This window comes from Copadichromis virginalis, linkage group LG9 (genome assembly GCF_057382275.1).
Source record: "Copadichromis virginalis isolate Kocher_CV1m ecotype Utaka linkage group LG9, C_Virginalis_male_GT1.1, whole genome shotgun sequence".
In the NCBI taxonomy this organism is placed as follows: domain Eukaryota; kingdom Metazoa; phylum Chordata; class Actinopteri; order Cichliformes; family Cichlidae; genus Copadichromis; species Copadichromis virginalis.
The window spans coordinates 13,322,631-13,350,472 of record NC_140626.1 but is presented as its reverse complement, the minus strand read 5'-3'; the positions used below and the strand labels follow the sequence as shown (position 1 = coordinate 13,350,472).

The 27,842-nt window shown below is 36.8% G+C and overlaps 3 protein-coding genes across 7 annotated transcripts; all 3 read left to right on the top strand.

Moving 5' to 3' along the window:
* Positions 1-256: 256 nt before the first annotated feature.
* LOC146701543 (CD276 antigen-like) lies at positions 257-7,615 on the top strand. The gene is made up of 8 exons (XM_085467822.1): positions 257-323; positions 2,383-2,697; positions 3,199-3,465; positions 3,658-3,942; positions 4,447-4,536; positions 4,765-4,863; positions 5,341-5,458; positions 5,767-7,615. The coding sequence occupies exons 1-8, from the start codon at positions 257-259 to the stop codon at positions 5,858-5,860; spliced, it is 1,335 nt and encodes a 444-aa protein (XP_085323948.1). The 3' UTR covers positions 5,861-7,615.
* An 828-nt stretch (positions 7,616-8,443) lies between these two features.
* LOC146701542 (programmed cell death 1 ligand 1-like) lies at positions 8,444-18,585 on the top strand. 3 transcript variants are annotated; one of them, XM_085467817.1, is made up of 6 exons: positions 8,444-8,542; positions 10,994-11,308; positions 12,189-12,452; positions 14,922-15,075; positions 15,158-15,188; positions 15,426-18,585. In XM_085467817.1, the coding sequence occupies exons 1-5, from the start codon at positions 8,476-8,478 to the stop codon at positions 15,180-15,182; spliced, it is 825 nt and encodes a 274-aa protein (XP_085323943.1). In that variant the 5' UTR covers positions 8,444-8,475; the 3' UTR covers positions 15,183-15,188; positions 15,426-18,585. The 3 variants fall into 3 exon arrangements, with proteins under 3 accessions (XP_085323943.1, XP_085323941.1, XP_085323940.1); XM_085467815.1 differs by having other exon boundaries at positions 15,308-18,585; XM_085467814.1 differs by having other exon boundaries at positions 15,158-18,585.
* Positions 18,586-19,344: 759 nt separating this feature from the next.
* LOC146701541 (butyrophilin subfamily 1 member A1-like) lies at positions 19,345-26,897 on the top strand. Of its 3 annotated transcripts, none has more exons than XM_085467812.1 (7): positions 19,345-19,455; positions 21,892-22,206; positions 22,519-22,785; positions 25,146-25,445; positions 25,556-25,690; positions 25,943-25,977; positions 26,103-26,897. In XM_085467812.1, exons 1-5 carry the CDS (start codon positions 19,371-19,373, stop codon positions 25,687-25,689), a joined length of 1,101 nt encoding a protein of 366 aa, XP_085323938.1. In that variant the 5' UTR covers positions 19,345-19,370; the 3' UTR covers position 25,690; positions 25,943-25,977; positions 26,103-26,897. The 3 variants fall into 3 exon arrangements, with proteins under 3 accessions (XP_085323938.1, XP_085323939.1, XP_085323937.1); XM_085467813.1 differs by adding an exon at positions 20,856-21,061 and having other exon boundaries at positions 25,943-26,897; XM_085467811.1 differs by having other exon boundaries at positions 25,943-26,897.
* The last annotated feature ends 945 nt before the right edge of the window (positions 26,898-27,842 follow it).

The following is a 27,842-nucleotide window of genomic DNA, read 5'->3' as shown; positions in this document are numbered from 1 at the left end:
TCTGCACCATGACGTTCTGCCAAACACTCACCAAGCCTTAGACAGTATCTGTGAAATATTACAGAAATATTTCTCTTTTTGGTTCTTGTTGTTGATTAACTTTTCCTTAGTGTGTCACAAAAAGTATAGATGAAGGGTGTGACATTTTTCACAGTGAATATGCTAACCTGCTGTTAGCAACCAAACAAGCTGGGTCAGATTTCACCATCGCTGTTTACTTTTTGAACACTAACGTAGCTTGAAACATAGGAGGATCATGGCTGGGATCAAATGTGTCGTGTTTTTGATGGTCCTGATTTTCCAGTGGACTCAAGCAAGAGGAGGTGAGTGAGATGTTCTCTACACATGCTACCTTATTCCAGTATATTCCAGTATAAATCATGGATATGTGGTTTAGAAAACCAAACAACTCAGCGACTCTGAGTCAAACTTAAAAGCTCTCAGGGCAAAACTCTCAGATCTAAATCTCAGAAATTATTGGTGTGTAGAGAAACCTGTTTTTTATTTTCTTCTTTTTTTATCATCATTATTCAGTGAAGTAGGAATATGGTTTACACAATATTTGACTGTACATTAGTGAGATTTAATTAAACATACACAGAAGCAAAATAGAAATAAAAAAAATGTCACTTTAATTGTGTGAAGTTTATAATTAAAAGAAAACTGTAGTATGTATAACTGTCTCTAAGATTATAGAGTCAAACTGTGACTGTAAGATATCCTAATGAATTGTGGTTTACATGAAGTAAATCTGGTCTTAAACTTTAGAGACCTTTAAAGGATTGTAAGAAAACCTGTTAGGATGGATTCCTGCATATCGCTAAAAATAAAACCTTGGAATATTTTCTTGTTGACGAGTCAGCAAACAGCTGTCACTGTCTGAGATTTGAAATCTCTGGCAACATACTTCACAGTGTTGTGTCTTCTTTCTTCAAAGATGTCTTTTTTTCATTTTCATGTTTCTTTGCATGACTTTATTTAAAATATGTTATTATGTCTCAATCTGGAGCCTTTAAAACATGCATATATGATGTATCAGGTGTGTTTGTTTGTCATTAATCAAAATCATGTAAAATTAAAAAGTACTTTGTGATTCCTTTAGCTGTACATTAATCTAACAATAACACCATTAGATACTATTGTACCAGATATAACTTAAATTTGCTGTTAATACCACTGCAAATACATTACCGTTTTCTTATTTCCTGTTGCACTAAACTCTTTCTGTAGCATCCTCTCGTGTTGGGGATGTGGTGTCTGCATCTCCGCAACTCTTTCAAAAGACCTTTTTTTAAAAAAATCTTTGCTTTAAGACGAACTGAGGGGCAGCACTAAAGCTTAGTATGATATAAATAAGAAGAAATAAGAATGATATGAATTATGAGCTAGAAAATAATCAAAATGAACACAATCAGTCCTGAGACAAGATTACCTTAACTGTTTTCATTTGACATCCTCCACAGAAAAACTCATCTCCACTTTACACTATGTATGAACACCCTAGTTGCCCTGTGGGTGGTCTTTAACCTTTCAGTCCTCTACCAGAGCATATACAGTAGTGAAAAAGTGTTTGCCCCCTTCCTGATTTGCTAGTATTTTGTGTATCACACTTACATATTTCATCAAGAAAATCTTGGTATTAGACAAAGATCCAGGAGGTCACAAAAGAACCCAGAACAACATTAAAGAACAGCAGGCGTCAGTAATCTCAGTTAATGTCAGAGTTTTTGATTCAACAATGAGAAAGAGACTGGGCAAAATAACATACACTATCTCTCAAACGTGAGCACACCCTCCTCACATTTTTGTAAATATTTTATTCTATCTTTTCATGGGACAACAATGAAGATATGACACTTTAATACAATGTAAAGTAGTCAGTGTACAGCTTGTATAACAGTGCAAATTTCTCAAAATAACTCAACATACAGCCATTAATGTCTAAACCGCTGCTAACAAAAGTGAGTACACCCCTAAGTGACCAAATTATGCCCATTTAGCTATTTTACCTCCCTGGTGTCATGTGACACGTTAGTTTACAAGGTCTCAGGTGTAAATCGGGGACAGGTGTGTTGAATTCGGTGTAATTGCTCTCACACTCTCTCAGACTGGCCACTGGAAGTTTAACCTGACACATCATAGCAAAGAATGCACTGAGGATCTGAAAAAAAGAATTGATTCTCTGCATAAAGAGGCCTAGGCTAAAAGCATGTTGCCAACACCCTGAAACTGAGCTGCAGCACAGCAGCCAAGACTGTACAGAGGTTTAACAGGACAGACTCCACTCAGGACAAACCTCATCATGGTTGATCAAAGAAGCTGAAAAAAAAGTGACTTCTAGTAAGCTGAACTTTTTTGATGTCTATCTTCTGGTTGTTTCAGATACTGAAGTGTCCTGTGTTTATATGGAGAACTGCACATTGCCATGCAGCTATGAGGGTGCTGATGTAGTCATTCACTGGCATCAGGTGTCAGCAGGAAATCTTCCCGTTCACTCATTCTTCCACAATCAAGACCAGCCAGGAAACTCGGCCCAGCGCTTCAAAGGCAGAGCATCAACCTTCAAGGACCAGATCTCCAGAGGAAACGCCTCAGTCCTGCTGACAGGAGTGAAGGTTCAGGATGAGGCCAGATACAGATGCTACACCAGCACCATCAATGGAAACATGGAGTCATTTATCAACCTAAAGGCAGATGGTATGAGACAAAAAAGATACATTTATTTAGTAATTCAGTTTTAAGTTGTTATACTTATTTGTCTATTCTGTTTTCCACTGAATAAAGTTTTACATTTGTAACTCTGTGTTATGATTAGAAAGCAAGAGTGTAAAGTTATTTACTCAGGGTTAGTGGTCAACAGTCGTATATATGTAGATAACATACCTGACCAGGAGATGTAAACCTTATTCACACACTACAAAAACTCTAAATAGCTGTTGAGTATGTGAAATGTTCAAACTGAGAACAGTAAAGAGATTTCTATTCCAAAAACATGAAATGCAATATTTATTAGAGTTTGTAGCCAGTTACTAGTCTCAACATGGAAAGATGTTCTGCTTCCAATAGTTCATTAACTATATTATTTCACTATATCACTTCATTCTGTACAAATACCTGTCCCTCCCTTTTAAACTGCTATAGTCCAAATCCCTCCATAACGTTAGCAAAAGAATACAATTTTCTTTTCCTTTCTTGAAGCTCCAGTCCATAAAGTCGACGTTTACCAGGGAGAAAACGGGATCACCTGCAGGTCAGAGGGGATCTATCCAAAGCCTGAACTCACCTGGTCCACCAGCCCTCCATCCAGTCTGACTTTCAAAAACACCACCACAGTCAACCAGACTGAACAGCAGCTTTACAACATCAGCAGCTCTCTGATCCTTTCAGGCAGCGATCACGATCTGAACTTCAGCTGCACCGTCAGCACTCGCAGAAACAGGAAGCGTGTAGCTTTTCTGAAAATGCGTAAGCAGTGATGAATGCAACTAATGCTTTAAGTGGAAATTTGTTATTAAACAGATTCAGGTTTTCAGTTGAAGATAATTGAAAAATGATAATTCATATGTACAGTAAATCTGCATAATTTTTAGATTGGAAAATTTCATAATGTGCTTTCATAAATATAAGTTTTGTGTGTTTTTTGTAATAATATTTCAGCGTCTCAAGATGTTCTTGAGTATGAGAACACAATCCCATGCAGTCCATCAAACTTTACACTCTCAAATCTCATTTGGAGATTCAACCACAGTCAGCTCATCCTGAATGGGACTGTCACAAACTACACAGTCTCAGAGAAATGGAAGCAGCATGTGAAGAAGCTTTCAGAGTCAGGCAGCCTCACACTACAGGACATATCTGCAGATCAGGAGGGAATCTACACATGTGAAGTCAATGATGCTGAAGAGACAACAATAAGTCTCAGATCTGTGATGATTCATAAAGGTAAGGTAGCTTTTTCTCACACTTAAATGGTTAAGATTTTACTGGACAATACAATACACTATGATACACACACACACACACACACACACACACACACACACACACAATGAAATTCTGTTCACAATCTAGTTGCCCTGAATTTGATTGCTGCTGTTGTACTGAATTAGACTACATCCTGATGTGATGGGCAAAGGAATAAATCTTTATTTTTTTCTGGTGCATATTTCTAAAATATAGGACTCTCTTGTTGCAGTCAGGAATACGGTTCTCACTCCCATGCCTTTCTCTCTGACTTCAAATCTCTTCTAAAACTACAAAGTAAATTATTTAATAATTTTGAACAAAACCTCTGGCCCTGTCCAGAGTGTCTCACTTTACGTGGACCTATTTTTTTTTCCATCAATTCATCAATTAAATTCATTTTTTTCCACTTCTCTAATTCAGAGTCATGAAGAAGTTAAAACCAAAAGACATTTAAGCTGACTCTGTTTCTTTCTGTTTCAGGTACCTCAGGATCTAGTTTAAGAAGAGTCATTGTAGTCACTGTCATTATAGCAGCAGCAGTAGCCTTCATAATTTATACATACAAAAAAGGTAAACAATCTCACTTTACTTCCCTGAAATTTATTTTGAAATTCTATTGATTATGATGTTTTCTGGACTCAATTCCTCAAAGAAACAAGAACCACGACGTACAGACAAAGAAACTTATGTTTTTTTATTTGATTTGGTTTTTTATGGGACTGTTTTTGTTTTTTGTTTTTTTGTAAATCCATCCATCCTGAGAGATTGGAGCTAAATGCCTCTTTCTGTTTCTTTCAGTTTTAGAATTTTTTGCCGTTATTGTAGCAACTTTGTTTGTTGCTATTATGTTTAAACTACTAGCAGCAGTGGTCGTTAAGATGTATGGACGAGGAAGAGGTAAATCACTTTTTTTTTCATCACTTTGCAATTCATTTTGTTCAAGTCATTTCAACTGATTATGATGTTTCCTGGACCCGATTCCTTAGAACAGTGGTTCTCAAAGTTTTTACATCAGTCCCCACATTGCAGGAATAAATATTTTCACACCCCATCAAAACCAAACAGATGGACAGAAAAGCCTAGCTGCAACTTTATTTAGATAGTAAATTCTTTCGCAATAAATCCTTCAGTAATTTTTGTTTTAAACACACAACTTTCATTTCAAATAACTATTTATAACTTTTATCACTAGACTGCTTCATTAGTCTGCACCAATTCTTTAAAAAAGCAATATAAATAAATAAATGTTCACTTAAACACGCGGCTGCAGCTTTTCAGCGGATGTGCAATTTTAATGTAACTGACACAATTTTTTTTTCCGCCGTAAAAGTGAATCCAATGTTAAACATTTGTTCCGCATGACGCTTCTGCCAGGTAAAATGCCCCCCACCTGTCAGAACTCTGCGCCCCACCTGTGGGGTGCGCTACACACTTTCATAATCACTGCCCCAGAGCATCGAGAACAACGACGAAGAGACAGCAAAAAGGATACGTGAGTAAATCTTGTATGAACTACACCAAAAAATGAACTTGTTTGAAAACAGTATGATTATGAAGATACAACCAGATGTCTATAATCAGTCTAATGTAACTGCTGTTTAGTCAAAAATGATTTAATAGTGTGTCAGAGTGAAGCATCGTTCAACAACATGTATGACAGAATATTTTATTAATTTCTAAGGAAATTATGTAAGATGAGGCAAATTCAGATTGATGTGGTGTTTATTTTGGACTGTAGAAGATTTCTCTTTGTTTGAACAACTGTATTCATTATAATTAATTTTTTAATATTATTGACAGTGCTAAACTTCAGCTAATAGGAAATGGAAGCTCTAAAACCATCCAAGCACGCCCCGGTAAACGCACTGCTTTGGTCCGGTGTGTAGTTCTGTGACTGCAGTGAAGACGTCGATCCCTCTGAACTCTGCTGAGTTTTGGCTCTCTGCTCAGTAAAGCACAAACTTTCATGAGTGAAAAACCTGCTGATGACGACCTCAAATCAGTGACTTGGAGCCATCAAAAACTGAAACGTGCACGTACCCAGGGCCGTGCAGAGATGTTTAAAGGGGCGGTGCTCAAAGTTAAAAAGGGGCATATAGAACCAGGCTGAATAACAACAACATACATTCATCTTTTTTTCGCCTGTCCGGTTTGGCTCTTTTGCCATCAGAATTATTGTCTAAAGGCAAAGAAAGACATACATTCATCAAGAATCTAATATGCAATCGCATCATACTATATCATTGTCGTCAGGTAGCAACAGTGCAGCGCAAACCTAACCTATGTTTTACCTGATGGGGTGCAATGTTGCTGCTGCTCCTGCTGTTCCTGCTGCTGATAGTGCTGGAGGGCAGAGCTGTGTTGATCTGAGACAGCACTTGGAATCATAAGGCAACAAAACTGAGAAATAAACAAGGCTCTACTTGTGACTCACTCTTTGCCTCTCTTCCTCCTTCCATCTCATCAACACTCTCCATTTGCTGTCCATCGGAGAATAAGGCACAATTTGCTATTGCATTAATCTTTTATATAATCATCCACACTTAACAACTCTTGCACTTAATTCATAATAAAGTTATAACAAAACAACGCTATAGAACCAAAACTTTCCAAATATGTTTATTATTATTTTATACTTGAATACCTCTGAAACAACTGGTACACGTATGTTACCTGTGCTCCTTGTAATCCAGCTGCTGAGGGATCCACTGCCTTTAGTAGCCTCACACAGCTCATACTGTTTCCTCCTCATGTCCTTACCTTAATCAACTGAGGTGAATGTTAGCAAATTTACCTGCAGCAAATATTATATCAGACTCCCTTTGCAGACGATTATTTTTTGCAGCTTTTGTAACCACATGAGCTGCTGGAAGAACCTGTGTGTTTTTTGTCTTTTTTGATTGATTTTGGTTCTTGACTTTCTTGACTTTGTGTTTTGTTTTGTTTTTAAGTTGACACTGTTCATTATTTTAGACATTTTAACATCAAAATAAGTGCTCATTCTTGTGCTTGTGTTTATGTGGCATTTAGACTCTTACTGTATTCTTCATACAGTTGGGCAATATAATCAATCAAAAATGACAGTCGGATGAAAACCGTGTTTTCACTTGTCCCATAAGAATCTTCTTTGGTTAATCCACAAATCTGTGTTTGTACGAGCGAGGGCTCAAAGCAAAGAGAAGATCATGTGTTTTTGCTTTTTTTGTTGTTCTTTAACATCTTTTAAAGAGGAAAATGATTACCTAGGCTGGAAGGATATTAATGTAATTAAGTATTTTCAAGGGTGACAATAATCTTTGAGTTTGTCTTTACCTGCAAAAACTGCAAAAATAAAAAAGAACAAAGCATCAGTGACCGAGGATGGTACTTTAGGAAACTGCACAAGCAAAAAACATTAAAAAAGCAAGAACAGAAACTTGAAACATCTGGACAGGAGATTGTTTTATTGAGTGTGATCTTATTTTATTTTTAAATCAAGTTATTTTAAGAAATATAATTTTAAAATGAAATGATGTTTATACAAAATCTTGAAGATGTTTTCAGTCATCTGTGAGTCATCAAATTTCCTCTGATGTTTCAAAAAAAGAAAACCATAAAAATATTAAATGCATTATCCTTCTTGTTAACCTACGATTTATATTTTCATTAGTTTTGGTTCATTTTTTTAATTAAAATGTATCATGTCTAACAATAAATCGTTGTTTTTTCTCCAGCAGGGGATGCTGAAGTGAATTTTTTTTCACAAAACGACAAAGTTATCTCCTACGTTACTCTGTGAAGATGCCTGGAAATAATGGTCGAAATGATATAATGTGAAAAACATATACTTGAAGAAAATCTTACAGTACAGTATGACAACTTAAAAATGGCCCAAATATTATCTATCAAAGGAAATTCTCTTCCTCCTGTGTCACACCTGTCCAAATGACCTTGCTCAGTTTCTCAGTGTCTGCTTTAAAGCACTGCAGTCAGATTTAGACAAACGTAATCTAAAGCAGAATTGTATCCTAGACATTATACTGAGTCAGTAACATGCTCCACATTAAAATGAAAAAGGCATTTCTATAGCTTACCTCTTCAGCACCAGAGCAAAAGAACCCAGGCTAAGTCCAAGGCCAGACCAAGGCTACCATCCACAATTATCCAGTCAGAGAAAATATTCAGAGTAAACCACAACAGAAACATTTTTCTGCACTATGTAGTCCTGCCACACACACCACACAGTGTCAGTGAAATATTATAGAAGTATTTTGGGTTCTTTTTATTCTTTGTCATTCACAAATTTTCTGGTTGGACAGTTGAACTCTGTGTTAAGAAGTTGATTATATGAATACTGTGAGCAGTTTCTGATTAACTTGTTCCTCAGTGTGTCACAAAAAAAGTATTTCAGACATTCAGATGAAGGGTGTGATTATCATCACAGTGAATATGCTAAGCTGCTGGGTCAGATGTCATGTAGATGTATTTACTCACAAACACTCAGATCGTGTACCATGAAACAGCAGGACAATGGCTGGGATCAAGTGTGTCGTGTTTTTGGTGGTCCTGACTTTTCAGTGGACTTTTGTAAAAGCAGGTGAGTAAAAGCTTCACTGCATTTATTACTTGAATCTATTGTGAATACAAATCACAGTTATGATGTTTACAAACCAAATATAGGAGGTACTGAAGAGAGAGACTGAGTCAAACTTAAAGCTCAGGTATAAATCTCAGAAATTACAGGTACAGCAAGAAACCTCTTTTTTAATGTGATCATTATTCAGTGAAGTAGGAATATGGTTCACACAATGTTTGACTGCACAATAGTGAGTTTAATTTAATTAAACATACACAAAGATGAGTTTATAATCAAAGGAAAACTGAAGTATTTACAACTTTCTGTACGGTAACAGGAGTCAAACTGTGACTGCAAGATATCCCAATGAATTGTGTTTACATGGTTATTGTGAAGTAAATCTGTTCTTAAACTTTAGAGACCTTTAAAGGATTGTAAGACAACCTGTTAGGATGGATTCCTGCATGAATATTTCTTGTTGACGAGTCAGCAAACAGCTGTCACTCTGAGGTTTGAAATCTCTGACAACATACTTCAGTGTACTACTGTGTTGTCTCTCCTTACCTCAAATAAGTCTTTTCTTTTTTCATTTTCATGTTTCTGTACATAACTTTATTTAAACATTTTTATGTCTCGTGTTATGTTATTTTGTCTCAATCTGGAAGTCTTTAAAACATGCATATTACTAGTCTATGTATCAGTTTGTTATTGATAGATAGTATAGTATAATAGCGCTACAAATAAATTACTTTTTCTCATTTCCTGTTTTACTCTTTCTGCAGCATCCTCTGGTATATGGATATGGTGTTTACATCTTAGGGAAGCTCTTTCTTTTTTTTTTTTAATCTTTCTTTGATGATAAACTGAGGGGCAGCCCAAAACATTAGTATGACATGAATAACATGAAGCTAGAAAATGATCAAAATGGCCAGAATGTTCATTCTCCCTGATGCTGCCATCACTCAGTATCTCTAAATCTATCACTACGACCGTCTTACTCGGTTTGCCCACTACTACTATGTCTGGTTGGTTAGCCGCCACCCTTTTATCCATCTGTATCTGGAAGTCCCTCTGATCTTAGCTCGGTCTTTCTTAACCACCCTAGGGTCGGTGTAACATTTGTACCTCCAGGGCATACGTGGCACAGATGTTCCTGGACACTCTGCTGGCCACTTGGTCATAGCAGTCCACGTATGCCTGCTTGTTAGCATTTTGCACCCTGCTGTAGGCGCTGGGTTGGAGACGGAATGAAACTGAACACATTCAGCGTGTGGGAGTGGAGGCAACAATGTCAAAAACGATTTATCATGAAATGTGAATAAGGTTTATACATTGTTTGGATGCACAGAAGCAAAATTGTTCTTAGTGGCACTTTTTAAAAAAATAAAAATAAAACAAATTTAAATATATCCACCTTTTACTCTATCTTTATCTGTAAAGTTTAAGAAAATCACATGTCAGGATAAATGTCAAAATAACTGCTTCATTTGGTTGGATAAATTATAGCAAATCAAAGTGTATGTAACTACAAGGTATAACAATTATCTCGTTATACATGATTTTATTTCTCATAACGTTAAAGATTTGAAAACATGCAGATGTGACAAATTTATGTTTGAGGTGTGTGGTCATCAGTAATTATTATTGTGTATATTTTTAGATTCTCATTTATCAGATGTAGTTTTGTTAAATTCTGCTCTCATGGTAGCAGTGTCCTATTTTCATAACCTTGTACTTCAGGTCTTCAGGTGTTTAAGCCTGAATGGAGTCTGTTAGAGTTCTTTTGTAATAACTGAAAAATTCATCCACACAGTCGTCTTTGATATGAATGATATATGACTTTATAGGAAGGCCCTGTTTTGAAAACATTTTTCCTTCATTAGTGAAAAATTATTATTTAAACAATTTTTCATTTGTACTCTAGATAATTATATTATAATATATTATAATTAATAATTTACATTAACATGAATTTATATGTCAGCAAATGTATTTCTGTAATTCTGAGATTCAGGTCAAAGTTCAGGAAACTTCTTTTAAATCTAATGAGCAAGTTTAGAAAGAGCTTCCTGATAGTTTAACAGTTTGCGGTGCAGACCGAGACTACATTCCAGTCGAGCAGCTGTGTTTTATTATTTCTCGTTTTCTTCTCTTGATACAGTACAATACAAAAAAAATAAACAAACACAAAGTAATAATAATAAGGGAACCGTGACTGACACAGAAAGAATGTGACAGAGGATCAGACAGACAGGGTAAAAAGTAAAATATATAAACTGGAACCTAAAACTCTACAAACACATAACAGCCTCAGTAGAATAATAAAAAAATAAAATTCATCCAAATTGAACTAAAAGAATCAAAACTTCTAACTCTATAATGAAGGAAAACCCAAACAGAAACAACTCAAGTACACAAACACAAAACCTCTGATTCATGACTTTGATCATGTGTCTCTACCTGTTGTTGCAGATACTGAGGTGTCCTGCATTTTCATGGAGAGATGCATGTTGCCATGCAGCTATGGTGGCAGAGATGTAGTCATCCACTGGCATCAGGTATCAGCAGGAGACATTACTGTCCACTCATTCTACCACAACAAAGATCAGCTGGAACATCAGAACCAGCGCTTCAGAGGCAGGACATCACTGTTCAACGACCAGATCTCCACAGGAAACGCCTCACTGCAGCTGACAAAGGTGGAGGTTCGAGATGAAGGCAAATACAAGTGCTACACCAGCACCATCGATGGAAACAAGGAGTCATTTATCAACCTAAAGATAGATGGTAAGAGACAAAAACTATACATTTATTCAAGAAATTCAGTGTTGAACTGACAGCGGAAACCAACAATCCTTTATTAACCTAAAGATACATTGTAAATTGTAAATACATACACAGTGCAATTATTCAAGAAATTTGTGTTCTCTGTAGTGCGGTTTTGTTTTTTGGTATTTGTTTATTAGAAAATGTCTATATTTTGTGTCTATTGCTACTTTGTGCCAGAATATTTACACTTTTATTCACAGAATTTTTCAACTGAAACTATGAATAACATGCTGTGTGTACTTGTACAGTTGTTAGTTTGAATTGTGATTAGAATATGAGGATGTGATTTTTATTTATTCAAGGCTGAGTGGTCAAGAATTGCTCCAAGATGAAATACATGCAGCAAAACGGCAAATCGCCACTAAACAGTCGCAATGTTAAATATTCAGACTGAATATTTAACATTCAGTTTCGTGTTGTCCCTGTCTTGTCATGCGTACAATATAAAGTGCCTTGAGGCGACTGTTGTTGTGATTTGGCGCTATATAAGTAAAGTTGAATTGAACTGAAAAGCTAGTAAATTGTTGAGTTTGAGTTTATATTCATATTTACATTCGAACATCATAAAAATTAATATTTATTAGAGCTTTTCTTTTTTTATCCTGGTAGCTTCAAAAATGTGTGGGAAAAGCAACCATGATAATAAATCTTTCTGTTGTGGAACATGGATTAATATAATAAAAAAAAGCTTTCACACAGCATGAAAAGATCTGCTGCTCACAAAAAGCTGATTCAAAACACCTCATAGAACTTACACAGATACAAAAAATGAAATCCTTGTTCCTGTTAAACTTGGTCCATATGTGAACATAAAACGTGTTTTTTTCTGCTTTTGCAGCTCCGATCCAAAAAGTCAGCATTCAGCAGGTAGGAAACATCATCACCTGCAGCTCAGAGGGCATCTACCCTAAACCTGAACTCACCTGGTCCACCAGTCCTTCATCCAACGTAACTTCCAAGAACATCACAGTCCAGCCGACTGAGCGGCTTCTCTACAACATCAGCAGTTCTTTGATCCCTTCGAGCAGTGATAGGGATCTAAAGTACAGCTGCACCATCAGCACTCGCAGAAACAGGAAGGAACTAACAGTTACAAACAAATGTAAGGAGTGATGAAGGTAACTAAGTGGAAATTTACGTGTTAATTCAGTACATATAGAATTTCCATTTTACATCAGCAATAGTTATTGCTGAGACTGATCAGTGAGACTGATCGGGACTACAGCTGCACCATCAGCACTCGCAGAAACGGAGAGAAGGCAACTTTATTTAAACCAAGTAAGGATGTAAAGTCGTTAATACTTACAATACACATTTACAACAGTATTTTATGACATCTTCAGCTACAATTTTCTATATAACTTAAAAAGTATGATCTAATAAAATATGATGCATGTTGGATTCAACTAAAAATATTAAAATTATATTACACAATTTAATAATTAATCAGTTTTAGTTTTATTAGTTCCTAAAAAGTCCAATTTGGAGTCATTTTCCAAACCGAGGGGTGAAGCTGCAACAATGTGGTCAAGTAAATGTTATCTATAGATCCCAGGACCATGGATTGGTCTCAACATGTTTAAAATATGCTTAGTTCATTCATATACATCTACATGTACATGTGTTTTTGCTGAGGTCTTTTTGTAGGAACTTTAGTCAGTATTTGTTGTTCCCACTGAGGCATTATGGTGGTGGGGTGGGTACTTCCACTTTATGCAGGAGGGTTCTGGGTTTGAATCTGAAGCTTGTCTGAGGATTTTGAGGAGGCAGTTTTCTTTCATGTTTGAAGCAAATTAAGATATAAGGGGACATCCTGTCAGTGACCAGAGAAGACAGCTTTTCACCTTACACATCTGATAAACATACTTCACATACATAAAGTACTGCTGAGGTCCATGGAGACCATAAGAATGTTTTACAGTGAGATGAAAACTTAATTTTTTTCAAATTATTATAAGTTGCTATTAATGTCATCTAAGGAAGAAAATTGATTAGTATTAATATCTTTACAAAGTGACAGTTACATTGCATTTAGTGTAAACCCTTTCTTTAACACCGCTTGCAGTTTTTGTCCAACAGGCAGTCCAAGTCTATTCGCCATCTTTTGATTCTGATATTAGTTTTAATTAACTCCAAGTAAAATTATTTGTCTCGTATTTATATGATGATACTAGTCTGGGTCATTTTGACCCCAATTTATAATAATTGAAACGGATCTCTCCAGTACGGTCTGCTGCAGGTCCTACATTATTCGCCTGAAACATATTAGCAGGCTTTTTTTTTTATTTTAGTAAAGAGGAGTAGTAGCTCTACTGTGAGTCTTCCCAAATAACCAAGTTCTACAACTTGCTTCTAAGGCTGACACTGGACCCACTTCAGAGGAAACTAATTTCCACTGATTTTATTCATAATCATAGACCTTAGATCTGTACACAGAGGTGGTGCCCATAGCTGCAGATAGGAACATATATTGGCCTGTAAATTGAAACTTGGTTGTAACAGCAGCCAGAAAGACACATATACAAACAAATAGTACACAGGACACAGAACAGAAACATACACATTTTTTTTCTTACATATTTACATATGGGCAATGGTTACTCTAAACAGAGTACTGTACAGTTATTAAATTAAATAAAAATAACTACAGATAAGAGGCAAACCAGGTTGTAGTGTGAATCAGTTGATTAAATTATTGCAGTTACAGCGCTGATGTAAACATCGATGATTGTTGGGAGCAGTTTTGATTGTACAGTCTGACAGCTGCAGGGAGGAAGGACCTGCTGATACGCTCCTTCATGCATCTGTAGCAGCCTGTCACTGAAGCAGCTCTGCAGTTCAGCAACATTTAAATGCATGGGGTGGGAGACTCTGTCCATCAGAGATGTTATTTTGGCCAGAGTCCTTCTGTCTCTGTTACGTTCCCCTAAAAGGGTCCAGGCGGTGAGGGGGAAGTAACAAAAAGTGTCCGGGTCAGAAAGAGGAGTCAAGGAGGCAGAAGGGTTAAATTAAATAGTTTTATTAAGTAGCTCAACTAAAAGAGACGGACAAGCCGCTATCACCATTTAAGGAAACAAACAAAACTCAAACGTTAGCCAATAAAGTACAAAGTAAGTCAAAAAGAAAGCAGCTCACTAGATACAAACACAGACACGCAGCTCACTAGCTGTAACCACACTAATGGCACTCTGGCCCAGAGCTCACCTTTCCCTGGGCTTAGATCTCCTTGATTACTGATGAGAGTCAGCTGCACAAAAGGGAAAGGTGGCACCTCAGGCAGAAGAGGTAGTGGGACACGCCCACACAGGCACCTTCAGGAGGAGGCCCTGCTGGGCCGTAACAGTCTCCCACTACCTGCACTGGGTCCAGTCCAGTGTCCATTTATATGAACAAATCTAGAGTTGTACTAAAAACAACTAAAGATAAGCACATACTAGAGACAGCGTTAGCACACACATTTACCCCCTGTCCTGTGTTGCTCAGGACATGCTGGAATGTGACAGGAAAAGCAAACAGTTGTTACCTTACTGTCTCTGTCTTTAAACTGAAGAGATTTTTTTCTTTTTTAAAGATCCACCAAATGACAGTTCTCAGAGTCTGCATCCAAACCAGCTGAGAGCCACCATAGGAGGGATCATTGGAGGACTTTTTGTTATAGCAGTATTAGCAGTATTAGCAGTATTAGCAGTATTAGCAGCAGTCCTGTGGTGGATGAAAATAACAGGGTAAAACTGAGTTCTGCCTTTATTAGAACTGTTTGGGTTTTTTTGCATGTTTGTACTAATATTGTTGTTTTTCTAAATACAGATGTATCACCAGCTCTCCATACTAACCAAGAGTAAGTAAATGAAATGCATCGTAATGAACTACAACACTGCACAAATGACAGTTTATAAAACAACATATTAAAGGACAGAATTGTCATCATAAAATTAAAACTTTTTTTTTCACCATCAGAATAAAGTTGAACAACATTCAGGATATGAAAACACTGAACTCAATCAAAGCAGAATTAAACAGAACATCAAATTAAGAAAATGTTGATTGATGTGATGACTTCTTTTGTCTGTACCAGTGAGGTTTCTGCAATAATGAACATGAGTTTTCATTTCAACCAACACATCTGACACCAACAAAGCAGCTTCCAGTGAACAGTGAACTGCCTCTGTCAAGTAACAATTACAGTTAAGACAGGTGGAAACAAAAAACTTCCCTATCCTATGTTCTGGACATAAAGGAATAAATGATGGCCAGAAGGTTTCAATGAATTCCAGAGCAAACACATTTTATCTCCCAGCAACTAAGAACGGAACAGTTACAATTTCTTTGTGATCTCAGGGAAGCAAAAACAGACCAGCATTAAGTTAGAAGCTAAAATCATTTTGGCTGTCAGCTCAGCAAAGCTGGAAGTTTAACAGATGAACAACTACAGAAGAAAACCTTCACATCTGTGATGTGGAGCTGTTACTGGGACACACTGTCGCTGAGGAACAAGAACACTGAAAGCATGCTTCACATTTTCTACACTGCAAACAAAGATTTTTTTTACTAGCAGACTCCGTCTCTTGAAGTACAGCATGTTTTTCTCTCTCCTCCTCAGAGCAGACTTACTGTTAATTTTATAATATAACCTAAATATTTTAATATCCATCCCTGCTGTTTCCGGGATTGTGGAGCTTGGAGTCTTTGACAAACTGAATGATAAAAAAGAAGGAAAAATGTTGAAATGTGGAAAGAAAAACTTGAGTTTAGTTTAGTTATATATTTTTTTAACTATAGTGCAAAGAAATAAATATAGAGTAAAATGTATTCATGTCAAGTTGGGGCCGACTGCATATATTGTTTTTTTTGTTAGTTTTTTTTACCTTTACACTTTGTATAAACTATAGTTTGTTGCTTATGAAATCCATGAAGTGCTACAGAGAAAATGAAATTGTATTTATTTAATGAACACATTTTGAACTCTTAAAAAATAATAACAAAAAAGAAACACAAATAAAAAGCTGAACTTAAATTGTCCATGTAGCAAACAAAAACTGTGGTGAGCAGTCATCCTTATATCGCCTTTGGGCTTTCGGAGCCTGTAGCAGAGCCTTGACCTGAATTTAAAAAATACATTGGAAAAAAAGCACTATGTCACTAAACAATGAAAAATAAATATTTTGAAAACAGCTGCATAAATATGTATTTTACCTGGTTAATGGGACTTAATGGGACTGCAAATCGGGGCTGTACAAAGTCACTTTCATCTGCGCTGGATTGCATGCTGTTGTCTGTGAGGTGTGAGCGGTGTTTGTTTCATGGTAAAGAATAGATGCTCACATATGTATGTGGATCTGAAGCTCGACATGACTCCAAATGCATATTTCTTCATGTTTATGTGTTGAGGATGGCGTCCCATGTTTCAAACACAAGTTTGTCCGGTCTTGGAAAGATCTCAGTATCACTCCATTTGTCATTCTGACACAATTTTCTGACACAAAACTACAACACAAAGAAGAAAAACTTCAATTAAATACTTATAACTTATTTTCCCTAGCCACGCGGCATTTTAACCAACCTTTTCTGTAGCTCTATAGATTAAAAAATAAATCCAATTCTGTTCATTAAATTTTCTGAACCTTTCAATGTGTCCTCCACTTGAGTCCTCAGTCATATCAGAATCAGATTAAATGACATGGGTTACAGTTGCTCCAAGACAGTAACAGTAACAGACTAAATGTCATGGTTCTGGGTCGTGTGATCCAGTGTTTTTGTGTTTCATTGTATTTTGATATTCATTGTTTATGGTTTGGTTCATTTAGTCTTTGTTAGCTCCTAGGTTGCCTAGTTACAGTTCTTGTTTCCTTATGACTCCTTTGTGCCATCCCCCCCGTGTTAAGTTTCCTGTTCGCCATGTTAAGTCTACGTCTGTTAATCTGTCATGTTTTATGTCCACGTTTTCTATGTTATAAAGCTTGAGTCATGTCTGTGTCTCTGTGCCTGCCCTGGTCCCACGTCCCTGTGTTCCCTCTGCTCTCATATCGTGGCCTGTGCTTGTGTGTGTCTGTCGTACTTCCTGTGTTGCGTTGAAGGTACGTCTTGTGTCAGTATATTCACTTTCGTGTCCTCCCTGTCTTGTCATGTATAATTGTCCTCAGCTGTGTTCCCCTTGTGCTCCAATGTCTCTCATTACCCTCTGTGTATTTGTGTCAGAGTCTCCATCTGTTCCATGTCGCATCATCTCAAAGTGTTGTGTGCGTTTCCTTGTGGTTTCCCTGTGTCTCTAGCTTTGGTTCATCCCTTTTTGGTTTTGTTTTGCATCGCCCTTTGCCTTTAATAACATTTTGAAGTGGGGAAACCAAGAGGTAGAAGCAGCATTGTAAAACATGCTGGAACATAAATTTTAGTCTATGGAAGAGGGACTGAGTTACCCTAAGAAGAGATTCAGATTGTTTGTTTTTGTTGGGTGTTTTTTTTTTTTGTTGCATGGTTTTAGGATTGTCTAATAAACATCTAATAAACAAACAAAATAAAAGACAAAAGTAGCCTGATATCAGACAAAACTGAAGTAAACATGAGAGAGCAGTAACTCATGCCTGTATGTGAGTTGAGTTGGTATTTTATCACACGATGAAGCATAGAGACTAAGAGCCTCATTCCTGTTTGTTCCAATTTATTTTCAATACGTGGTTCTTGATTTTTTGTCTTTTCCTTTGCATAAATAAAGACATCTTCCCAGGGTTTAGGGTTCAGCTATGGCTAAAACTGTGCAATTTGGTTCATAAAATACACTAGTAGGCATGAAAGTAGCTGTGCTTGAAAATGAAAAGAAAGGGGTTGACAGAGTTTAGAGGCAGGATCTGTGACCTGCTATATTTGTCCAGCAGTATTCTGCTAATGCATGCTGAAATTATCTAAAATCTCCTGTTTGACCATGACAAAAAATAAATGCTATGCAAAAATGCTCACCCCACTAACATCCAACTCCATCTGATTCCATGACGTCTGGATAACAACTGTTTACTAACAGTAGATGTAGCCACTGTGACATCACTTATTTACTAATGAAGTCCAGTTTTGGGCCCAATAAAAGAAATGTATGTAATATGTGTCAGGGTTCCTGGGTCAGTGACCCAGTGTTTTCAGTTTGTTCAGGTTCAGTTTATTTTGTCACTCGTTCTCATTTCCTGTTGTTCTGTTCATGTTACTTCCATGTACTTCGGCATAATAAACACCATTATCCTGCACCGTGAGTCCAGCGTTTGGGTCATGTCTTCCTCTCCTCCACGCACACCCTGACAAGATGAAATATCAGAAGGTGACAGTCTTACTTAAACTTTTATGTATTCATCCATCTTTAGTTGTGAAGAGATGATTCCAGTATACTTATAGTGGTTATGTGACATACCCAGGTCCTGTTCAGCACCAGGGCAAGTGAACCTTGGCCAAGTCCAAGACTAACATCACGTCCACAGTTCTACAATCAGAGAAAATATTTAGACTCTCAGTAAACCATGACTGGATAACCATGACCCCCCCCCCCCCCCCCCCCCAATAATCAGACCCAGCCAAAATACCCCCCCCCCCACTCCTCCCCGATAAAGTTATGAATTATCTTGCATAAAAAGGTTGTTGATTTTCTTCACTCAGTTATTACCAGCAAAATGGTTGCATGTTTAGCCATTTGAGACTTTACTCAGATTATTTATTTATTTAAACAGAGATCTTGACCCCCAATGTTCAGCACAAAGTTACGCCCAAGTACCTCAGACAGTGTCACTGATTCTTATTCATCCAAACATTTTTTTCTGGTTGGGCAGTTGAACTCTGTGTTAAGAGATTAAGTAATACTGTGAGCAGTTTATGATTAACTTGCTCCTCAGTGTGTCACAAAAAAGTATTTCAGACATTCAGATGAAGGGTGTGATTTTATCGCATTGAGTACACTAACCTAGCACAAGTTACAAACAAGCTGGGTCAGATGTCATGTGACGTCATGTAGTATTTACTCACCTTTTAAACGCTCAGATAGTGTACCATGAAACACAGCAGGATAATGGCTGGGATCAAGTGTGTCGTGTTTCTGTTGGTCCTGACTTTTCAGTGGACTTTTATAAGAGGAGGTGAGTAGAAAATTCATTGCACATATTATCTTAATCTATTTTAAATACAAATCACAGTTATGATGTTTACAAACCAAATATAGGAGGTACTGGATAGAGCGACTGAGTCAAACTTAGAAGCTTCCAAAGCAGAAAGCTCAGGTATAAACCTCAGAAATTACAGGTACGACAAGAAACCTCTTTTTCTTTTAATCCAGTCATTATGCAGTGAAGTAGGAATATGGTTTAAACAACATTTGAGTGTATAATAGTGAGTTTGTCCTCTATACCAACAGTGAGGATTTAATTAAACCGATGTGGAAGCAGATTTATTTTCTCATGTATTAATCACATATTTTAATCATAATCATATCACATTGGTGATAGTAATGAAACTTTCTCACTTAGTTGTATGCATGTGCACTTGTAATGGGAGACGTTAAACAGATAGTGAGACTGTTTATCAGGGATGTAAATCCTCACGTGACGGCCAAGCAGAAAACAAGGTCATAATTCTCTGTGAGGGAGAAGGCTTTAAGGATGGGGCTGAAGGGGCCAACATGTAAGAGTTTGTGGAATGTTCTTTGTCTGTGTCTCTGTGTATAAAGGTGCAAGGGCGGTGGCGGCAGTTCAGAGATCACCCTAGTTTTTGCAGTGTGGAGAGAATATCCTAATATCTTAATATCTTAATTGTGGTTGACATAGTTATTGTGAAATAAATCTGTCCTTAAACTTTTGAGGATTGCAAGAGAACCTGTTAGGGTGGATTCTTGCACACCTCCTAAGTGAAATCTTAGAATATCTTCTTGTTGATGAGTCAGGAGACAGCTGGTAGCAGAGCTTGTAGGACAACCAGCTGTCACTGTTTGAGGTTTGACATTTCTGACAACATACTTCAGTTTGCTACTGTGTTGTGTTTTCTTATTTCAAAGATTTCTTGTTTTATTTTCATGTTTCTTTGCATAACTTTATTTAAAATATGTTTTTATGTTTCGGTGTGGAAACCTTTAAAACATGCATGTATCAGGTATCTTTGTTATTGATCATATTTAGCAATTGTTCCAAATTTACACTAATTTAATAATGACACCATTAAATTCTATTTTACCAGATTTACTTTGGATTTGCTCTGAACAGCACTACAAATAAGTAACTTTGTGCTCATTTCGTGTTTCACCAAACTCTTCTGTAGCATCGACTGGTATGTGGACATGGTGTGTGCATCTTAGCCAAACTCTCTCTAAAAATCTTATTTTTTATCTTACTTTGACAATGAATTGAGGGGCAGCACAAAAATTTACTATGAGATAAATAATCCAAGAATAATATGAATAACATGAAGCCAGAAAATGACCAAAATGGTCAGAATTTTCTTTCTTCCTGATATTGTTATCACTCAGATCACTTGATCTTGTGTTTAGAGCTTGTCCCTGCTAAAGCTGCTAAGAGCTTAGATTTTGGGCAGTGATCCTCCCCAAGACAGATAACTGGTTTCAGCAGATCCCAGGAACAACATCCGAGATTTCTGTGCAGAAATCCTAGGAAAAGTAAACATACTCTGCGGGACCCTGAAGCTCCCAGGCCTCCAGTAGAGGACTTGAGCTTGGAGGATAAAGGCTACCCACAGGTCGAGTGTTTTTTTTTGTTTGTTTGTTTGTTTGTTTTTTGTAGCTATATAATAGATATTACTTTAACTTTATTTACAAAGTTTCAAAAATTACCATGTCAGGTTAAGTGTCAAAATAACTGCTTTATTCGTTGGGATAAATTATATTGAATCAAACATTATATATAACTCATATTACACATGATTTTATTTCTCATAACGTTGAAGGCTTCAAAACATGCATATCTGGCAAATGTTTGAGGTGTGTGGTCATCATTAATCGTTATTGTGTATATTTTTAGTTTCTCATTTATCAGCTGTAAATTAGTTCAATTCTGCTCTCAGTGTCCTTTATTTTCATAACCTTGTACTTCAGGTTTTCAGGTGTTTAAGCCTGAATGAAGTCTGTTAGAGTTATTTTGTAAAAACTGCAAAAATTCATCCACACTGACTTCTTTGATGTGAATGATATATGGACTTTATAGGTAGGCCCTGTTTTGAATACATTTTTCCTTCACCAGTGAAAAACCTTTATTTATACACATTTTGGTGTAACTCTAGATAACTATGTTATAATATAAAACACTAAAAAAACAATGATGCAAAACTGGGATTAAAAAGTTAAAAATATAAAAATGGAACCCATAACTCGATTACTAATAATCAGCCTCACTAGAATAATAAAACATAAAAGTATTAATATAAATATAAATATTAATTCAAATTAAATTAAAACAATCCAAACTTCCAACACCATAATAAAGGAAACCTAATAAGAAACAAACTCAGATACACAAACACAAAACCTCTGATTCATGACTTTGATTATGTGTCTCTACCTGTTGTTGCAGATACTGAAGTCTCCTGCATTTTCATGGAGAGATGCTTGTTGCCATGCAGCTATGATGGCACTGCTGTAGTCATCCACTGGCATCAGGTATCAGCAGGAGACCTTAATGTCCACTCATTCTACAATAACCAAGACCAGCTCAAACTCCAGAGTGAGCGCTTCAGAGGCAGGACGTCACTGTTCAACGACCAGATCTCCGCAGGAAACGCCTCACTGCAGCTGACAAAGGTGGAGGTTCGAGACGAAGGCAAATACAAGTGCTACACCAGCACTGACGGAGAAAGTCAGAAATCATTCATTAACCTTAAGATACGTGGTAAGAGACATACAATTTATTCATTCAATAAATTTGTCTCCTCTGTTAGTATCCTTTTTTTCTGTTTTTATTTACTGCAAATGTGTCACAGTAATACTTATACTTTTGTACACAGATTTTTCAATGAAAGGTTGATTCAAAATGCTTCACAGAACTTTAATAGGTTTAAAAAAATATTAAATCTAAATCTTTGTTGTTGTAACACTTGATCATATTTCTGTATAAACACGTGTCACACCATTTGTTTAAAAATTGATGAAGTAGACCTAAAATATGTGAACATAACACCTGCTCCCTTTCTTTCTCTTGCAGCTCCTGTCCGTAAAGTCAACATTCAGCAGGTAGGAAACATCATCACCTGCAGCTCAGAGGGGATCTACCCTGAGCCTGAACTCGCCTGGTCCACCAGCTCTTCATCCAACAGTACTTCTAACACCACCACCACAGTCCGGCAGACTGAACGGCTTCTTTACAACATCAGCAGTTCTTTGATTGTTTCAGACAGTGGGACCGATCAAGACTACAGCTGCACCATCAGCACTCACAGAAACAGAAAGAGAGCAACTTTATTTAAACCAGGTAAGGATGTAAAAAAAAAAAGAGTTTGTTTTTTATTAAAGACATATTATCCAATAAACTATGATGATGTTAAATTAACCTAAAAAAAAGTATTAAAATGATATTAGAAATAATAATCAGTTCATCAGTTTAACCAGTTATAAATGTTCAAGTTAGTGTCATTTTACCAAAGGAGCGTGACAATATGGTCAAGCAAATTTTATAATTTAAACTCTATGGATCTAGGTCTTTAGGATAGGAAAACCACCAAATCTAGCTTCTCAAACCTTTGCAAAGATGATCCCAAAAAGGACCAGTGATGGTGTTGTGTTTGTTTTATTCTGGGCAAACTGGACGTTAGTTTTCTTTCACACCTAAATTTGGTTGATTGGGTGTTTGGACCTCCAATCTCTTGATTGTAAAAGATTGGAGGTCCTGTTGTAAAAGCATGTGTGGTTTTAATATTACATTGGATTTAAAATGTGCTTATCCTGTTCATGTAGATCTATGAGTAATGTTTTTTTCTTCAAGTTATGCCTCGTAGTGGGTTGCATGGTGGGCCTTTTTGTATGAACCCAGTGAGTGCCAATTGTTCCTACTAAATGAGACATTATTCTTGTGCACTGGTTGGTACATCCACTTCTTAGCAGGAGAGCTGAAGATGTTAATCGATAGGTTGTGTGAGCTTTCAGGTGTGTGAATAGGTAGTTTTCTTTCACTTTTCAACAAATTCATATGTAAAGGGACATTTTTTTAAAAACCCAAGAAGATAACTTTTCACCTTTCACATTTGAATCCCAGTGTTGTTCACACAAACATACTCAATATACACAGAGTTTCTCTGATGCGTACTGGTTCTGTCCCCAGGCCTAAAATACATTTCATGGCTTAAAAACCTCACTTTGAGGGGGTCCTGCAGGCATCCTATTAAGGTGCCTGTATCACCTTAATTTGATTCCATTCAATGAAAAGGAGTAGTAGCTCGAAACTGAGCCCCACCCACATTAGCAAGCTCAACACCCCATCTCTAAGGCTGAGTCCAGATGTGCAAAGGAAACTCATATATGTATAATTTTAGTCTGTCAGTCGTTACTCACAGATCAGCCTGTAAATCAACAGCTTTCCTTTCACACAGCTTTCTCCTCACCACAACACACCACTACAGTATTAGCCCTTCACCACTAGTAGCTACTTAGATTGACTCAACATGACCCAGTTTTTAGGGGTTTTCCATTAGTTGGCAGTACCTGGTGTGTTTTCATACCTACTCAGCTGAAGTACCAAACAACTTGAGTTAATGAGAAAATGTGACGTCAACACTGCATGCCACTGACTGGCCAGGCAATGGTTTTACTTAATGAGTTATTATTAGAACTACTCCTTCACAAGAATCAATCATGCTATTTTTGATATCCCACAACAAGCTGTACAAAAACCAACACTGCCATGAGTTGCTTTCTCTGGCTCTCTACCATCAGCCTGAGTCTGACAAAAAGCCAAAGACTGAGTAGCAGATATAACGGGGCTTTGATGCCTCCAATGTTGTTGTCTGTGTGTCGCAAACAAATAACATCACAGGACCTTCAGGCCATCTTGTTACAATGACCCCAACCACACTGATGTGGTACTCAATTGTAAAGGAAAACAACCAAAACTGACGCAAGCCTCTTTGAGTTGATTAGGGAATCATGGAAAAGAGACACATCTCCAGTCTCCCACTTGACACTTCCCACACTTATGAACATAACCCTGAGGTAGTTAAACTCCTCTACTTGGGTTAGAAACTAAACTTCACACTCAACTCAGCCCAATGTGAGGTCACTACCTTAGGACACCAAGCAATGCTCAAAAGCAAAAAACAGAGATAAGATCCTGAGTCCACATATTTACTTCACTTTGAGATTCCATAAAATTATTAATTACTATATTTGACAAGGGACAGCCCTGGTGGAGTAAGAATAAATAAGTCTGACAAACAAAACTACGTACAGTTGTAGAGGGACCAAAAACAAAAGAAAACTAAAGCTACGCACATACTACAAGTAGTGATAGCACACAAATTTGCCTCATGTTTGCTCAGGGCAGGAGGAGCAACAGCTGGTACTTTGCTGTCTTGCATTTTTTTCTAACGCATTATAAATACAGAAAATGGTGAAATCGGGAAAAAATATGTGAGACTAAAATGTACTTGAGTTAGCACAAAAAAATAGAAAAAATATTAAAATATTGAAAAAAAAATTCAATACAATTTTGCTGTGTGGCTACTGTGTAAAAAAATAAAGGGGGCGGGGGATGTTGCACATTAATAATACTTATAATCCAGATGACAAAGTTATCCAAAGTGTTTACTTATAATCAGTGTTTCTGTTTCATTTTTTCAGCTTCTGTTTGTTGGTCAAACACTGAAACAACAATCCTCTGCCCTCCCTCTGATACTTCCTTCTCATACCTCATTTGGAGATTCAACCACAGTCAGTCCATTGTGACCAGGAGTGGGGCTGACATCTCCTACACAGTCTATGCAGGGTGGGAGCAGCACGTGAAGCATGTCTCAGAGTCGGGCAGCCTCACATTACGGGACCTTACTGCAGATCATGAGGGGATATACACCTGTGAACTCAGTGATGCTGAGGAGACGAAAGTGTCTGAGAATGAAATAAGGATGATGCCAACAGACGGAGGTGAGGTACCATAAGTTTGATTTTCAAAAACTGTCTGCAAGTTAATTTAGTCAATTTAATGTAAAGCTGCATAAAACTGAAGAGTTTTTTTTTTTTAAAATATCAAAAAGCAACAAAGAAGAATGATGGGACTCAGAATTCAACCCATCTAGGAGCCATCGCTGCAGCGAGTCTTTGCTTTACAGCATTATTATGCCTGATACTGTACAGCTACTGTACAGCTACTGTAGAAGTACAAAAATAAGGTAAAATTCAATTCTGGTTGAACTTTTTATTTTTAATTTTTAATGTTTGCACTAATAGACTTAGGCAGTTTATAGACCAAACCCTGAGTACAGAAAAGGCATTTCAATGAACTACTGCAAAGTATGAATGACAGCATATGAACTAATACATTAGATCAAACTATTGTTTCCATAATATTACAACATTTTGTTTTTGGGTTTGTTTTTGGTTTTTTTACAAAAAGCCTAATTAACTGCTGTCCCATCTAACAGATGAAGTGTCAGGCTGAAGCTCCAGAAGGTCAAAGGTATGAAATTTTCAGTGACAGTAGAACAGGAAATCAAAATCAAGTCATTTCTGATTGATGTTATAGCTTAGTTTGGTCTGCAGATTGTTTTCAATAATAAACATGTTTTTGACACACATTTTAAGGTCAACATCTGACACCAACCAACTAGCTTCCAGCTAACGACATTTGTCAAGTAACATTTCCAATTAAGACAAATGGAAGCAAAAAGCTTCCCCAACCTCTGTTCTGGATCTCAGTGAATAAATGGTTCTCAGCAGCTTTTAATAAAACCCAGTTTGGTTTCCAGCAACTAACAACAGACTGGTTCCAGTTTCTTTGTGACTTCAGGAAAGCAAAAACAGACCAGATGGAAATTAAAATAATTTTGGCTCCCATACAACAACAAAAAAACAATTTTTTTTACTAACAGACTCCGGCTCATGACGTACAACATTTTTTTCTCTGTTCTCCTCCTGCCCTGATGCAGACAAAAACAACTTACTGTCAATTTTAAAATGTAACCTAAATATTCAGTGTCCATCCTTACTGTTTCCTGGACTGAGAAGCTTGAATAATAAAGAAAAGGAAAAATGAGGCAGCACTATTTTTCAAAGAGTAAATGAAAAACTCGAGTTTAGTTGCAAACTTGTAGTTATTCATTATTATTTTATTTTTTGTAACTGTGGTGTAAGGAAAGAGAAATCACAGTTGAAATGTATTTCATATATTTGTGTAGAAATCATGTGGTGTTCAGGGTCATGCTGTACAAAGGACAATAAAATGCAAAGCTTCACAATATCGTCTGTTCACCAGAACCACGGTTAGAGTGAAACTGAAATTATTTTAGACGATGAGGGAGACACTTAAGAAGGGAATAAGCATTTTAAAATTTGAATAATATTTTTGTAAAACATTGAATAAAGTTTGTGTTTATTACATTTTTTGAACTTTTTACTTTGTCATGTGCTTGAATCCTCAGTAATACCAGTGGCACGAGTGATTAATAACAGCACTGCAAATAATGTGTATGAATGAGGTTTGTTTGGTTTAAATTTTTAAAAAAAATCGAACTGGGGTTCAATACAGTACAATAGTATTTTATTGTTATTAAAGAACTGAAAAAGGAAAACGTCGTGTAATTTGGTTTCTGTATACGTTATATATGTTCTGGTCTCTGTTACACACCAGTGAGACGCTGACTTTTTGTTGTTGTTGTTGTTGTTCTGTCCACACGGACTTCTTACCAACTACCAGTAAGCTTTGAAGCCGTTCTTTCAAAAAAAAAAAAAAATTGTGCCAAATATTTGGCCACAAGCACACTATGTTGAATATGGGACAAGCTTTTTTCTGCCAACAGACTAAGAAGTGATCTATGGTGAGGCAGCCTACTTCGTATTAATTACACCATCCGGATGATCCCACTGTACAGGTATTGGCTTCACCTCATAGGACAATCTTGATGGAGGAGGAGTGAACTGAGCTAAACGACTATAATAATTCTTATATTGCGGGCGATCGTGGCTCAAGAGTCGGCAGGTTGTCTTGTGATCGGAAGGTTGCCGGTTTGAGCCCCGGCTCGGACAGACTCTGATGTTGTGTCCTTGGGCAAGACACTTCACCTGTAAAACCTTAAATCTGTACCAAATTCAATGTGCACGTTCGTATGCTGTTTTTATTTCCTTTGGGACTTAAAGAAGAGAGAGAGACAGAGACGATGGAAATGATATCACTGTTCCACTAGTATTGCAAGTTTGGTCCCACAATACACCTTATAGTCAGTGAAAAATGAAATTGCCAAATTACTTTAATCCAGGATTGAACGAATTAATATGACAGGATGGATTAGGCCCCTGAAACGGACAAATGATCACAAAGTGACAAGT